We start from the raw sequence: 15,158 nt of genomic DNA on the forward strand, positions 1-15,158 counted from the left end.
ACCTTTTCCCCTATTGGAACTTAAGTGGCAGTCTTTTGTCCTGCTACACTTTTCTACACTTGGATGTTACTGAAGTATATTATGCAACTTTTTAATTGTACTTTGGATGGGAAAGACACTGCATATTATAAACAAAGCTTGAGGAAAGTCCATGCCTTTAATGTTGACACTTCATGCTTTCTTCATGAACCTTGTGATAGCTGACGTTTCTCTTAAAACTCCAACTCCTGGAGTCATGTGATCGTTATAATCTGTTTTGTTTGGTTGGTTTTTTAAAGGTAGATTTCTAAGCCTTTGCATAGAAAAAACTTGAAACCATAAACCCTAAAATCTCTGTAACCAGAAGACAAAGAATTCCAAATTATTTTTAAAATCTTATGATTTATTAGCCAATCTGATGATTTTGGTAGCTTGACATGAGTTTTGAACGCTGGGGACTGGCAATGCCGTTAGTCATTCAAAGCATTTTGACATTTATTAATTAATGAACTTCCTTCAAACTAGAAGCGGGAGTTACTATTTCTGGCAGCACTAGAAGACATAGTTTTATCAAATTAGGTTTTTATTTATTAGATATTTATTTCAGTATCCTGGGATTCTGAAATATTCATTGCAGCATTAAAACTACCAACACTATCCTGGGTATAAAACCATGTACCCGAGTCACAGTGTAGAGAGTGCTAGTTTATCATTATAGCAGTGGATTGAAAAAGAAAAAGAATACTCAGGTTTATGAAACCTGATGTCAATCTTCCTGCACATATTAAAGCCACACCTCCTGTGCTAGAAAATGTCCTTGCTATGAGAAAACCTACAGGTGAGCATGGAAAGCTAGCAAGGAGCTGTAAAGTAAAATGAAAGCAAGGATCTGGACCCATTGTGTAAACATCTTGCTTTTTAAAAACCCTGAACTTCAGACGCATCACATTTTGCTTGAACAAAATGAGTGACCAAAGGCCCTCAGGGAAAAGCAACTTTAACTAGGGATATGTATGTGAACTCCAGGGAAGTGGAAATCAGAGAGGGGCCTAATCATTGCAAAGCAGGATAGCAAACCTGCATCACACCAATGGGACTCATATTCTCTGAGGGTATCTTGTACCCGAATACCCCCAGGGAGGCTGAAAAGAAAAATCTGGATTTTCAATGCTGCCGAGTTAGGAAGTGGTTATGGGTTTGGTCCGAGACAGGGTCCGGGTACAGGCAGGGAGTTTCTGGCCCTACGCTGGGAACACCATGGGGGCTGGAGGATGGGGGCTTGCACTGGGTTCATGTTGAGAACAACCTAGAGGTCTCCAGCAGGGGGCTTGGGTTAGGAACACCCAGAGGCCAGGGACTGAAAGGCAAGGCAGGTCTGATCTGGTCTGGGTGCAGGTTGGGAATACCCCAGAGCAGGGAGCGGGGGTTGTGGAGGAGCCTGGTCCTGGGTGCAGGTTGGGAACACGCCAGGGCCAGGTCAGGGCTCAGCGCCAAGAGCGGGGGTTTGTTGCTGTCTGCAGCCCCCGAAGCAGGCGGCGCCGCGCCTAGTGTCCGCGCGAACCCGGCCCGCCGCTTCTCTCTAAGCGCCGCGGCGGAGCTGGCGCGTGCAGCCCCCGGGCTGGACGCGGGGCCGGGCCGGGCCGGTGTGGCTGGGTGTTGCGCACACGCTCCCTGCACCTGCTGCTCTCTCCCGGCGCAGCTGCCTCTCTCCCTCCCCCCGGCCGGCCCCGCCCCGGTCCCGGCCACCTCAGGGCCAGCGGCAGCAGCAGCAGCAGGGGCCGGGCTCGCGACTCGCTTGGCTGCAGCATGTCGGCCAGGGGGGGCTCCATGCCGCCGCCCCCCAACCCCGCCACCTACTTCCCCGCGCCCAGGATCACGCTGCCCGGCGGCCTGGACATCCTGCGCACCTACTCGGGAGCCTTCATCTGCCTGGAGATCGTGAGTGACCCACCCGGGCCAGGGGCGGCTGCTGGACCCCGGCTCGCCCCGCTCCTGCCTGGAGCGCCAGCCTCTGCCAAACCCCCGCTCCCACACACAGCCTCGAATCCTTCCTCCCGAGCGCTCCCCCCTTCTCCTCCTCCTCGCCCCCAAACCGCCCCTTGCCCAGCACGTGTTGCGCCGAGCCCGGATCCGCTCAGCTGGCCAGGGTGGTGCCCGGCACGGGGGATGGGGGCACCTGTCCGCCGCGCTCCCCGTGTGCAGGTCGGACCCCGGGCGGCACCGCCGCCCTCCCCCACGCTGCTGACCTGCCATTTTGTAGGTGGGAAAAGGTGCAGCCGGAGCGGGTGGCAGCAGCGTGCGGCGCTGTGTGATCACCTTCCCGGAGCCATTCCCCAGAGCAGGATCCGGGAGAACCGCAGCGTCGAACTTTATGTGGGGGGAGGAATAACCAGCTGGGAATGAATTGGGGGCGGCACTGGAGCCCTTCCCTGTGCCTCCATCTTGCCTAATCTCTGCTTTCCCACCTCAAAGCTTCCCTAGACTGGGGGGAGAGCGGGATCCTGGTTCCTGTCCAACATACAGCTGTGCTGAGTAACACCCTGGAGGTGTTTGTTCCCCTGATTTCCACTCAGATCTGGTTTTTTCACAGCTGTACGGCAGCTCGTGCTCCCTTTTTATTTCCTGGGGTGCACGGACCCCTGTGTCTGTATTTTACCCTGTTTTATTTTAATCAAGGAAGTCTAGATCCTCCACAGGTTTACGTCAGATGCAGGAGTCCAAGGAAGTAAAAATATGCAGGGTGTTTGTTTTTTTAGGATCCATGAAACTCTTGTGTACGTGCTTAACCTTACTCAGGTGACCTATCCCATTGATTTAAATGGGACTACTCATGTCCTCAGAGTTAGGACAAGCATAAGAGTTTGCAGGATCAGCACCATGATTACTAACAGGTTAGAGGTGAAATGCTGGCCCCACTGAAGTTAATGGCGAAACTCCCATTGATTTCAATTGGTCCAGGATTTCATTCAAAAGCGCCTTTCTTCCTACAGTCACAGATTTGAATACAGACCTAGGCCCCAATCTTTCAAATGGATCCCTAGAGGCAAGCCTGCCCCTTCAAACGGGGCCCTGAGTTTCTTCAATACAGGCTCCACACTGGCCCAAGGATCTGCTGGTGTGGATTCAGTTGCTGGACTGGGGCCCAGATCAGTAGTGACCAAAAGTTACTGCTTGATGGATTTGCCAGCCTGTGTAAAACCTGAAAAGAAGCCTTTGAAAATAACTTGAAGGCTGATAATACTAACCCATGGGAATTCTGCAGGCTGCTAGTGCACTTTTACATCAGCTTCATTTTACTCACATATTGCTGCATTTTATACCAGAGGATCTACTTACTCTTAACAGCAGGCAACTTCTTCTGAAAATTGAGTCTGTGGTTCTCAATTTAGAAAAAACTGGGCAGGTATTATTTTGAAGTTGTAGTTCTTGCGGTCTGAAAATTTTATCTCCAACTTTATACCCTGAGAGCTGCAAGGGTTGAACCGGAAATGGTAGCTCAATATTAATTTGAGCACTGCTCAGTTAATAGATGAATTCTATTTCAGTCAAGTTAAGCCTTTCTGTGTTAAAGGAACACATTTCAGGAAGCAACTATCACTTTTATAGATACCTATGTTTATGATTGAAGTTATTAATTGATCAGATCTGTGTGCTGCAACTTAAACTTGTAGGACTAAATTCTGCTCCTAATTATATAGATTTTGACATGAAAAGAATTTTGCTGGGATACTTCACTTATCTGACTTTCATGACTCAACAGCCTACCTCAGTTATGCTAGTCTTTTATATTTTACTTTAGTTTGTTGCCTTTTACTCTTTCTTTTGGATATAAACAATAAATCCTGTGTTTCTATACATTTATAATGATCTCATATCTGTATCTGCTGAGAGTTAACAAAACAATATATAGGTATAAGATTTAGATTTCACTCTCATTTACATCCTTGGCATACCAGTTGCAATAGATATAGATTATTTATTTTAGAATAAATGCATTTTGATGATCTTTTCATTTGTCCTGTATTTCCTTCAAAATCAGATTTCAGGTAAAACTTCAGAAGCACTTAAGTGATTTAGGAGCCTAAATCCCATTTTCATTTATAAGTGTGTGTCCCATAGAGTTGCAATTCCTTAGCGTCCTGAGTAGCTAAATCACTTCTTAAAATATTCAAAAAAATCCCATTTGTCCCTAATGCCAAAAATTACATCTGAAAGCTTTAAAAAAAAAAAATTAGTTGTTAGTTCTTAGTCCAGAGGGCCTGGACAAGATTCAACTTTAAGCCTTTAGTCTCATAATTATTTTGTTTTTTACTACAGCTGTTTGGAGCACTCGTCTGGATTTTGGTAGCTGCCACTAGAGTTCCACTGCCATTGCTACAGGGATGGGTGATGTTTGTGTCAGTGACTGCTTGTTTTTTTTCCATCCTCTTCCTGGGTGTGTTCCTTTTTAGTTATACACACAGAATTGCTATTGACTGGAACCAGATGGTAAGTGTTTTTCTCTCTTATGAGCATAATTTTATGAGGAAAATATAGTTCAGTATTCTTCTGAGAGACTCATGTCTGCCCTTTTCTTTTAATATGATAGTGCAGCCTGTGGGAAATTACAGGTCCCAGCATGCAATGTTCAGAGTTCATTCAATCAGATGGCAAGATTCTCCTCATGTTATGATGGAGCTTTACATGCTGGAACCAGTAGTCTTCACAAGCTGTTCCTCTATATTAAAAAAAATAGACAGCTGTAATCTGATCCATTTTATGCAAATTACATGCCTATCCCAAACTATTGGCAAGTTACCAACTGCGTCCCTCAATGACTTATAATTTGTGCACTCCTGTGTTATTACCTAAAAATGTGTTCTTGTGAGGTGTTTGCTCTCAATGGGGAGGTTCTAACTGCCTAAAACTGGTGAAACACAATACTGTATCATTCAATTTATAGTATTATGAAGCTTTTTGAGTGAGCAGTAACAGGCAGAGAAAATACAGAAAGAATCAGAACTTCTAAAAATCTTTACGGCATTAAAATGCAGTTATGCCTGATTGTTCAACACCTTCATTAAATAACCTTTCTTTTGTGTGGCTCATGTTTTCTACTGGCAATCATACTGCTTTTTTAGCCAGATTTGTATGTTTCAATATAAACATCCATGATTCTGTATCCCTTGATATCTACGTAAGTAGGTAGAGAGTCCCTTGATCTGTGAGTTTCTTGAATCAAAGGTCATAGAATTTCATAAATTTGGGGGTTTGAAAGGTTAAGCTTGTGTAATGAGTCCATTAGCAGTGATACCCTGGATTTTGTCCAAACAGACTTTAGCACCATAGCAGCAGTGTTTCACTACACATACACACAACGTACAACTTCAGCTCTTCAATGGAATAAAACCACAAATCAAATTAAGCTTGTTAATGACTTTTTTTAATGCTTTATTCACAAAATACACGTCATGATCCAGGGATTGTGAGCAGGATGTTGGGGAAACTGCAGGGAATTTCACAGAGGGTTGTTGTTGTTCAGTGGCAGTCACATCAGTCATTATGCAGGAAAGCCCATAAAGCATGTGCATCACTTTAGAGCAAGTGAATAGTGTCATTGGTTTCAGTGAAGCTAGTCACAGACTTAAAGTTCTGTACATATTTAATACTTTGCTGGACTGAAGCCACATGCCTTTTTGCACGTTCAAAGTACTACACAAACATTCATCCTACAACTCTCCTTGTAAGTATACATTATTGATTTTGGCCTATCAGATGCTTGTTATTGACTGTTATCTAGTAGGGTAGGAAATTTTGACACCTCTCTGTGATAAACTTAGTGTTGTTGCGGGACCTTCCCCTATGTGAGAAAAATAATAATAGGTGCACATCATCTGTGAAAGCCATGCCTATGACATTTGCCAGTGATTTTGTTAAAAGTTCCCCATAACTAACAGCTCAAATAAATGAGATATGGAACCTTTCATACCTACTTCACTGACTCAAAATCCAGCCCAGATCACTAATCACCAAAAGATAATTACCATTGAGTCACAGTTCAGCATAGTATCTGCTGGACCTAAATTTATATGTCCTGTAATATGTTAAACCTAGCTTTTTTCAGCAAGATACCATGACTTCCACACTGCTGAATTCTATTGTAAATGGCGAATTCTGTGAATGACTAAAAAATCCTAGTTGTATAAACTAATTTTTATTTATTTATATATATATATATATTATATATATATTAAATATAGTATACCATGTTGCTGTTCATTCTAACACTTAAATTGGAAAGTGTTTAAAGAAAAAGATTTTTGTATTATTCCTTCTTTTGCAGAAACTAGAATTTGGCATGGAATTCAGAATGGCTAATTAAGGCTAGTATTTTGACAAGGCCACTTTTACAAAGTGGACTCATTTGATTTAAAACAAAAACAGATAACCCATCCTCTCCTAAAAAAAATCTATAAAGAAAATATTTCTCTAACCAGGGAAATGAAGGACATTGATATCTTGATTATATCTAAATAGAGAGCTGTCAACAGTATAAGAATAATATAAGAATTCCTGGCATTTTAATTATTATTGTTTGTCACGGGAAATAAGAGGAATCTAGTATCCTTTATTTTAAAATAAAAATTGTGTAAAACCATTTAATAGTTAAAAACCATAGAAGAAATGAGAAGTTGTTTCTTGAAAATACCTCTTCTGTGTACAGCTCGGACTAAGCTACTCATTGAGCAGTATGTGCCCTTTCATGGCATGTGCCAGAAAATTGGCCAAAAAGGTTGAGCAAGGTAGTTGTGCGCTAGGTATTTGGCAGGCTTTGACAAGGGAACGCATCTCACCAGTCATTTATTGCAGAATACTTATATAGTTCTGCAGTTTTACATAGCACCTTACAAAGGCCATGACCCTACAACCAGATCCTTGATAGTACCGCCTTGTGCCCACCTAGAGTCCTGTTGAAGCCTATGAACCCCAATGACATCAGGCAACAGTAGAAAAGAACAAAGACACAGGCAAAGGACCAGGAGTCAGGAATTACTGCAGCCATCCCTGCCAAAACCAGGAATCAATTACTTGAAATTCAGGCTCCAGCTAATAGATGGAAAGTGACTTAGCAATAAAACCAGCACCCTCCATGACCTGATGTGAAATGATCATTGATAAAAAGCTATTTTCTGGTCTAAGTAAAAGGGGAAACTGTGGTGGTGACTCAGATAGTAACTTTTCAGAGTTGACCACTGTAGGATTTTATTCAGAGTTAGCTTCAGTCAAATATGGGCTTGCTGATGGAAGAACCACCTATTTTTACAAAGTGGACTCATTTGATTTAAAACAAAAAACACACAAGACTGCCCCCTTCTCCCCCCCCTCCAAAAAAACCAAAAAAAAACAAACCAAAAAACACAACTATAAAGAAAATATACCTTCAAGTCCTATACCTTCAAGTCAACGGCACAGCTATGGGTACTCGCATGGTCCCACAGTATGCAAACATTTTCATGGCTGACTTAGAAAAATGTTTCCTCAACTCTCGTCCCAAAGTGCCCCTCTTCTACCTACGCTACATTGATGACATTTTCATCATCTGGACTCATGGAAAAGAGTCCCTCAAAGAATTCCACTGGGATTTCAACAATTTTCACCCCACCATCAACCTTAGCCTGAACCAGTCCGCAGAAGAAATCCACATCCTGGACACTACAGTGCAACTAAGAGATGGCCACAAAAATACCACCTTATACTGCAAACCTACCGACTGCTATACGTACCTACATGCCTCTAGCTTCCATCTAGGACGCACCACACAATCTATTGTCTACAGCCAAGCCCTAAGATACAACCACATTTGCTCCAATCCCTTAGACAGAGACAAACACTTACAGCATCTCTATCAAGCATTCTTAAAACTACAATACCCACCTAGGGAAGTGAAGAAACAAATTGACAGAGCCAGACTGGTACTCAGAAGTCACCTACTACAGAACAGACCCAACAAGGAAAACAACAACACCACTGGCCATCACCTACAGCCCTAAGCTAAAACCTCTCCAACACATCATCAAGGATCTACAACCTATCCTAGAAGATGATCCCTCACTCTCATAAACCCTGGGAGGCAGGCCAGTCCTCGCTTACAGACAGCCCCCCCAACCTAAAGCAAATACTCACCAACAACTGCACACTATACAGCAGAAACACTAACCCAGGAACGTATCCTTGCAACAAACCCTGTTGCCAACTCTGCCCCCATATCTACTCAAGTGACACCATCACAGGTCCTAACCGCTTCAGCCACACCATCAGGAGCTCATTCTCCTGCACATCTACTAATGTGATATACGCCATCATGTGCCAACAATGCCCCTCTGCCGTGTACATTGGCCAAACCGGACTGTCTCTACACAAAAGAATAAAAGAACACAAATCAGACATCAGGAATGGTAACATTCACAAACCAGTAGGAGAGCACTTCAATCTCCCTGGACACTCAGTAACAGACTTGAAAGTTGCCATACATCAACAAAAAACTTCAAAAACAAACTCCAGCGTGAAACTGCAGAGCTGGAACTCATATGCAAACTTGACACTATCAGCCTAGGTCTGAATAGAGACTGGGAGTGGTTAGCCCACTACAAAAAATAAAGTTCCCTCTTTTGACATTCACACCTTCATTTCAACTGTTGTGAATGGCCTCATCCATCCTGATTGAATTTACCTCGTTAACACTTGCCCACCTCACTGTGATGTAACTCACCCATCTTTGCATGTGTATATATACCTACCAAACTGAAGTTTCCACTTCATGCATCCGACGAAGTGGGTTTTTTCCCATGAAAGCTTATGCCCAGAGAAATGTTAGTCTTTAAGGTGTCACAGGATTCTCGCTGTTTTGCTGTAAAGAAAATATTTCCCTATCCAGGGAAATGAAGGACATTGATATTTTGATTATATCTAAATAGTGAGCTGTCAACAATATAAGAACATCACATAGTAACTTGTATGTCTAAATGCAACACACTATTATGGCAGAGGCATGGGATTGTTACTTTCCTACCAGCAAAGCCACACGTTACTTACGTAGGTTACCTGAAATAAGTGATAACTTATTCCATACTATTCTGAATTCTGTATAATGTGTGTTTTATAGAAATATTTTAAAGAGGTTTTAAAAGCTTTATTGGAACTGTTTTTGTATCCCTCAGCCTGGAAAGTCAGGCTGTTAGTGCTGGAGCTGAAATGTACAGGACTCAGGAGAGAGAAATTAAAATTAAAGCTTAAAACATTTCTTTAAATGAACTTAAATAGCAAATGTTTGTATACACAAATGTGCACAATAATGTGTGTGTGTGAGTGAGAAGAGTAATAGGATGTGATTTGTGTTTTACTATAAATACCATATATGCCATACCACTTTGAAATAGTGGGTTTTGTTGCTTTTTTAGTAACAAAGTTGCTGGGTTACTATTATAGACATTATTGCAAATGTGCCTTAAAACATGGCAACATAATTGCTGACCTAGATCACCTACGAGGTCAAGCTACATTTATTTTAAAGGTGGTGGTGAGAAGGATTGTTTGTTTTTGTAGTACTGCACAGTAATATAATAACTGAGTTGTATCACTTTGTATACTTTTGGGACATAAAGATTAATGAGTTTTACTATGGTGTGTTTCTTTGTTATATGACTACACTCTCAGAAGACTTTCAGATCATTTATCTAAAATTAATGGCATCAGTGATCAACTATGTGGCACCTCTAAGCTTGTTTTTTGTTTGCACTGAAACTCAGAGACTGATTAGGATGAATGCATATATCCAATCATTACAACATAGACTAATTCTGTCACTTTCTTTTCAGGATTTTCTTTTCCATGGAGCTACTTTTGTCTTTTATTTTGGAGCCTTTTTATTGCAAGCAGCAACAACATCTCTGCATAATTATCTAGTTAAATCAAATTCCACGACATTACTAAGTGATCATGACTATAACATAAGCATAGCAGCTTCAGTAAGTATTTCATAGATATACATCAAGAGATGGAAGTCTGTTTCAACCCTTTCTAGCTACCCAACTGATCTATGAATCTAATGGCTAACTAGAATGAAAACTTTTCTGGGGAAGGGTCTGTCTGATTTTGTGTGTTACACAGCATTAAGTATTCATATATTGATTTAAAAAATTATTTCTCCCTCTGCCCCAGTAAGCTGTTACTATGTAGTAAGTATATGCTACACAACAGAATAATGTTCTTTATATATGATGATAGGGAACCATTTGAAGTGAGGGACTTTATAAAAGGCATACTAATCCGTGGAAGTGAAGGCTCAGTTATTAATTGTTTTCTTTTGTATCAGAATGATGTTGCCTCTTCCATAGATGTGTGCCAATGGGTAGCACAAGGAATTGCAAGTACTGTTCTTAGTTTTACACCTTCTAACGTTGTCTTGTTTAGACCATGGGATTATATGTATTTATTTAAGATTATTAAAAACCTCTAAACGTGCCCATCACAAAAATTAAAATTCACAATACAAAAAATAATAAAGGACTGCTCAACCCACGTACACATAAATAAATATCTATCAGCTGATCTGAAGATAATAAATCAAATAAACTGCTCCAACATTCAGTCCTTCTCTCTGAAAGGCAAGAATAAAAAAGGATGAGCTTTGCAGCTTGACAAATGCTGGCTTCAATGGGTCTGGCAGTTAAGAGTTAGTTTCAAAGTCCAGGAAGCTCACTGAGAATACCCCACAAGCAGCATCCTCCCAGATATAACAAGGCAGCTCCAGCTGATCCCACCTATGGTAGTATGGCATCGGAGTTGAGATGATCTTTAATCTCTTTGGTAACCATGTCCCAAATTAGTCAAGTCTTCATAATAGGTCAGCATCCTGAATTCTACCCCGGAACGTATTAGGAGCCAATGCAGCTCCTAGAGCACACCTGTAATGCATGTCTGATGTAAAATTCCACAATTCCTGCCTTTCTCACAGTTCTGATGAACTGTAGTGGGTTGGGGAACTCTTGTGAAGCTCCTCATTGAGCTTTTCCGGGCTGTAAGTGGGGAAGAAACTCCAGTCTCTATGCCCCTCACACTGCTGATGGGATGTGGGGAGGAAGAGCCAAACAGAAGAGCTCTGTCCCCAAGCTCTTTCACAGCTGTTCCCCAAGTGTTTTAATTAAACTTAGTATGAATGAAAATAATTCTCCTGTCACACATTCATTTTTGCTGTCATTTATTAAGAAAATGTTAAAGACTGCATAGAGAAAACAGAAAAATTAAAGCTCTGCTAAATATCTGCTGTCAAGACAATGACCTTTCAACTGTTTATATTACAAATGAAAGTGTGTATAGGTTCTTTTTAAAAAAGTTATAGTCCCAGCAATTATTAGCATCTGTTTTCCAAACATTCCCTGTCTCACTCGAAGCATAAGTATGGGTAGGATGTAATAATCTAAGTGACTCCAAGTGGAGAGAGGGAGAGGCAGGTCTCCATCATTCGGACACATCAGAAAGTATTTCAATTAAATAAATAAATCCCTTTGGAGTTTCCATCCTCCATAGTTCTTCACAAATGCATTCATATCGAGTCCAGGATGAACACAAACAAAGATTTCACCTTTACAGCCAAACAATTTGTGGTTAAGCTAGAGCACATCTTTTAGAAAGACATTCGGTCCTTATTTAAAGACCTTAAGTACTAGAAACTTTACAAAATGCCTTAGTAACCTGTTCCAATGGCTGATTATCCTCACTGATCAAAAAAAAAAAAAAATTTTTTTAACTGTGCTTATTTCTACAAGTAGATGATAAATGTTGATACCGTATTGTTTTAGTGATAGGTTTCTCTTTAGTTTTTGTTTGCGGAGGTAGATGCATTAATTTGGAGATGAATGAGATTAAATACTAATACAAACAAAAGCCAAATGATTATGTTCATCTTTCATAATGAGAAAAAAACTTGATTACAAGGTATAAAAATAAGTATTTAAAGGGTTGCACCAGGATCTAGGTAACAGACATACTTCAGTTACAAAATAGGAAAGTGATGTCAGGATTTGATGCTTGTGGCAAAATTTAAAAGCAGTAGCACATGGGTTCTCAACCTGGAGGTCATGATGGGATTTCAGGTGGTCACAACCAACCTTCATTACTTTATGGCTAACTGGGGGAGAATTCTGAAGCTTCCTTGTAAATCGTGGTTACAGTATGGGAAAAGTTGAGGAGCACTGCAATAATAGAAATCTGATATGTGAGTCATATCATTTTCTTCTTTTTCAGATTTTTGCCTTTGCAACAACTATTTGTTATGGTTGTAGCACAGCCCTTGCTTTAAGAAGATGGAAACTATAGCACCTGAAGAAGTTAATGGCTCAGCATTCTAGTTTAGTTTGTGTAATTGTGCAGAAGATCAAATTAAATGCCACTTGTCTTTCAAACTATAACAGAATTCCAAAAGCTTTTATGTATAAAATCTATTTTTAAAATGTTAAAAATTCAGATAAACTCATGTCAGAATTACTTTTTTAATTGTAATAATCTGAGATTGTTTTTTACTTTTATTATATATTAATTAGAAGCATTAATCCACTATCTATATAGTGTTATACAGTTTAGTGAGAAATAGATGCATCATTAGCAAACAACTGAATTTTGGTGCTAAACAATTAGGAGGGAGAAAATGGAAACTAAACAAATGTGTTAAATGCACAGGCAGCTAAAAGCTACAAGTTGCAATGCCTATGGTTGATTACTATTAAAAGCTCCTCTCCTGCAATAAGCTCCATTCAGGCAGAATCTCGGGGGTCTCTGCACAGATTCAAGGGTCTGCCACACAGTGCTCCTTGCAGGATGAGAGCCTGGCTTGACTTGTGAAATTGCCTTAATATTTTTAAAAGCAGAATTTAGAAAAAACTATTTTAAATTCCATCCAGTACAATCTTCTGATATACTTTATGGCCATTTCTGGCAGTGATGATCTGATCTTTTCTATAATTTTATTGTATTCCTTAGTAAATACAAATTGTTAGTATGGTTGGTCTGTAGTTTCTTATAGTCATAGATTTAGTTTTATCAAGTCTATTTATACTGCAAAATGTAAACAGTGCATTTGTGTTGTGTATATCTGTGGTATATTTTTGTTTAAAACAAAGTATTTGCACTGTTTCACTTTGTTGTGGGTACAGTTTTTACTTCACATGCTGCATTTATGTTGTTTACTGTATGAGTCAATGTCATTTGAATGGAGTATTACAGAACCTTGAATTTTTTCTGACCTAAATTTTTGCAGTGGTTTATTTGTTGCATCCTAAAGTCCCAATTTTGCAAAGGAATTTTTACATGGGCAGATCCTTATGCCTATGCAGAGTCTTGATGAAGTCAGTGGGACACCTATGTAAGGCTCAGGGTCCACCCACTGAGATGCTTTTGCAAGAATGTTGAAGTCTGATCAAATTTGCTTTGAATATCCCAGTTATGTAATGAAACACAATGTGTATAAATGCACCTAACTCAACTGAGCAAACATTTGTGATAGTGTATCACTTCCCTTTCTCATCATCACTATTTAGCAGATAAGACTTTTAAAATAAATTTAATCATTTTAGTGCACGTAAAAGTGTCAAATTGATAACTTCAGAGACAGAAGACCTGTTTTCATCAATGGAAGGCAACAATGCAAGCTTCCCTACAACACCCTCCTGAAGTACCTTGCATTTGTTCTGCAGAGGCCATTTGCAGGTGGACAGGGCAGAACACTTTCTTGCCTATTCAGGCCTGGACTATATACCTAGAATTTAGATTCATCTAGCTACATCACTCAGGGCTGTGAAAAATTTCACACTGTAGATGCAGGTAGTTCAACAGAAGAATTCTTCTGTCAAACCAGCTGCCACCTCTCAGAGAGGTGGAAGACTGTTTTCCAATGTAGATAATCCATCGACGTAGGAAGCGTCTACACTATAGCTTCAGCCTGTAATGCAGACATGGCCTCTCAGCATGCCAACAAAGGTGCCAGTTGCAGCGAATGTACTTTTTGTTAGATTATCATACATGAGGATCTCTGATGGGAGCCTAACTTATTTCACATGTGCAACTGAGTCAGTGTCAATAGTGACAACTTTCAGTCAGTACTGGCCTGGGCCAAATTCATACCAATGACCTGGAAATGAATGGCACTTTCTCAATGCTCTGAGCCATTCAGCTGTCCTGAATTATTATAAGAAGTTAATTAGGTACATTTCATTTTCTGAAAATTTCTATCTTCCTCCCTCTTTGCACTGGCTGAATCTTCAACTCTTTACTCTCATTTAAACTTGTATTGTGATTTTAAATTTTGGACTTCATATTGTATAAAATTTCTTTACACTGGAGTTTACAGATGAAGGGGATTTCTCCCCAAGATACAACAGTGACTTACATTAAGCTGCATTAAATGATTTAATCCAGTGTACTTGGTAATGTGGTTATTGATGGATTTTCATCAGTTGGAAGTTCAGATATTGGAACAAAGAATGGAAATCTCTGATATTTGATTAAATTGATGCTAGATTTATTAAAAGAATAAATTCTCGAGAGGGCACTTGCAAAAATTCACAACACTTGTAACTGTAAAATCTTATGAGAATAAAATGTTGAAACAGTAAGACCTGGACTATATGAAAGATGACACTGGGTCTGGGGGGAGGACGTGCAGATATACATGGTGATGGAGGGAAAAGAACCACACTTGACAGATGCTACTCAAATCTCTTAATGCATCAGTTGAAGGTTCTTATACCACAGCAATGGGTGGGGTATTAAAATGTTTAGTGTAGTGAGAAATGGCTAAACTCTCCCTTCCTGCTTTAAGAGTCAAAGACAGGCAAAGGGCAGAGTGAGAGGAAAGTTAGCTTTGTATACTATTGAAACTAGAGTGGTTTGCTTAGCTAAAAATAGAGGCATATTTCCTCTCTATCACCATCATCTCTCCTTTTGCAATGAAAACTGCTGTGTTAGACTCTGATGTAGGTATATGTAAATAAACACTAAAATAATGTAAGGATGCAGTCACACAATAAAGAAACAGTAAAATGAGTATCAGGGGGCTCAGCATGATGTAGGAGACTGTATCCAAACATTCTGGGGGCAGGTATAATGCACAGCCTTCTGATGTTCATTATACACAGTGATTACAGACT

General features: G+C 40.2%; 1 protein-coding gene and 1 long non-coding RNA gene across 2 annotated transcripts in view; one reads left to right on the top strand and one right to left on the bottom strand.

The window, feature by feature from the left end:
* LOC137141686 (uncharacterized) overlaps positions 1-2,415 on the bottom strand; it is a 16,250-nt gene extending 13,835 nt beyond the window's left edge. The window contains exon 1 of the long non-coding RNA XR_010916707.1: positions 2,226-2,415. This is a non-coding gene — a long non-coding RNA (uncharacterized lncRNA). The remainder of the gene's footprint in view (positions 1-2,225) is intronic.
* On the top strand, positions 1,610-14,624 carry MAL2 (mal, T cell differentiation protein 2). The gene is made up of 4 exons (XM_067530725.1): positions 1,610-1,917; positions 4,297-4,467; positions 9,834-9,983; positions 12,262-14,624. Exons 1-4 carry the CDS (start codon positions 1,786-1,788, stop codon positions 12,331-12,333), a joined length of 525 nt encoding a protein of 174 aa, XP_067386826.1. The 5' UTR covers positions 1,610-1,785; the 3' UTR covers positions 12,334-14,624.
* The last annotated feature ends 534 nt before the right edge of the window (positions 14,625-15,158 follow it).

This window comes from Emydura macquarii, unplaced genomic scaffold (genome assembly GCF_026122565.2).
Source record: "Emydura macquarii macquarii isolate MOO-44397 ecotype Brisbane River unplaced genomic scaffold, CSIRO-AGI_Emac_v2 contig_369, whole genome shotgun sequence".
Lineage (NCBI taxonomy): Eukaryota > Metazoa > Chordata > Testudines > Chelidae > Emydura > Emydura macquarii.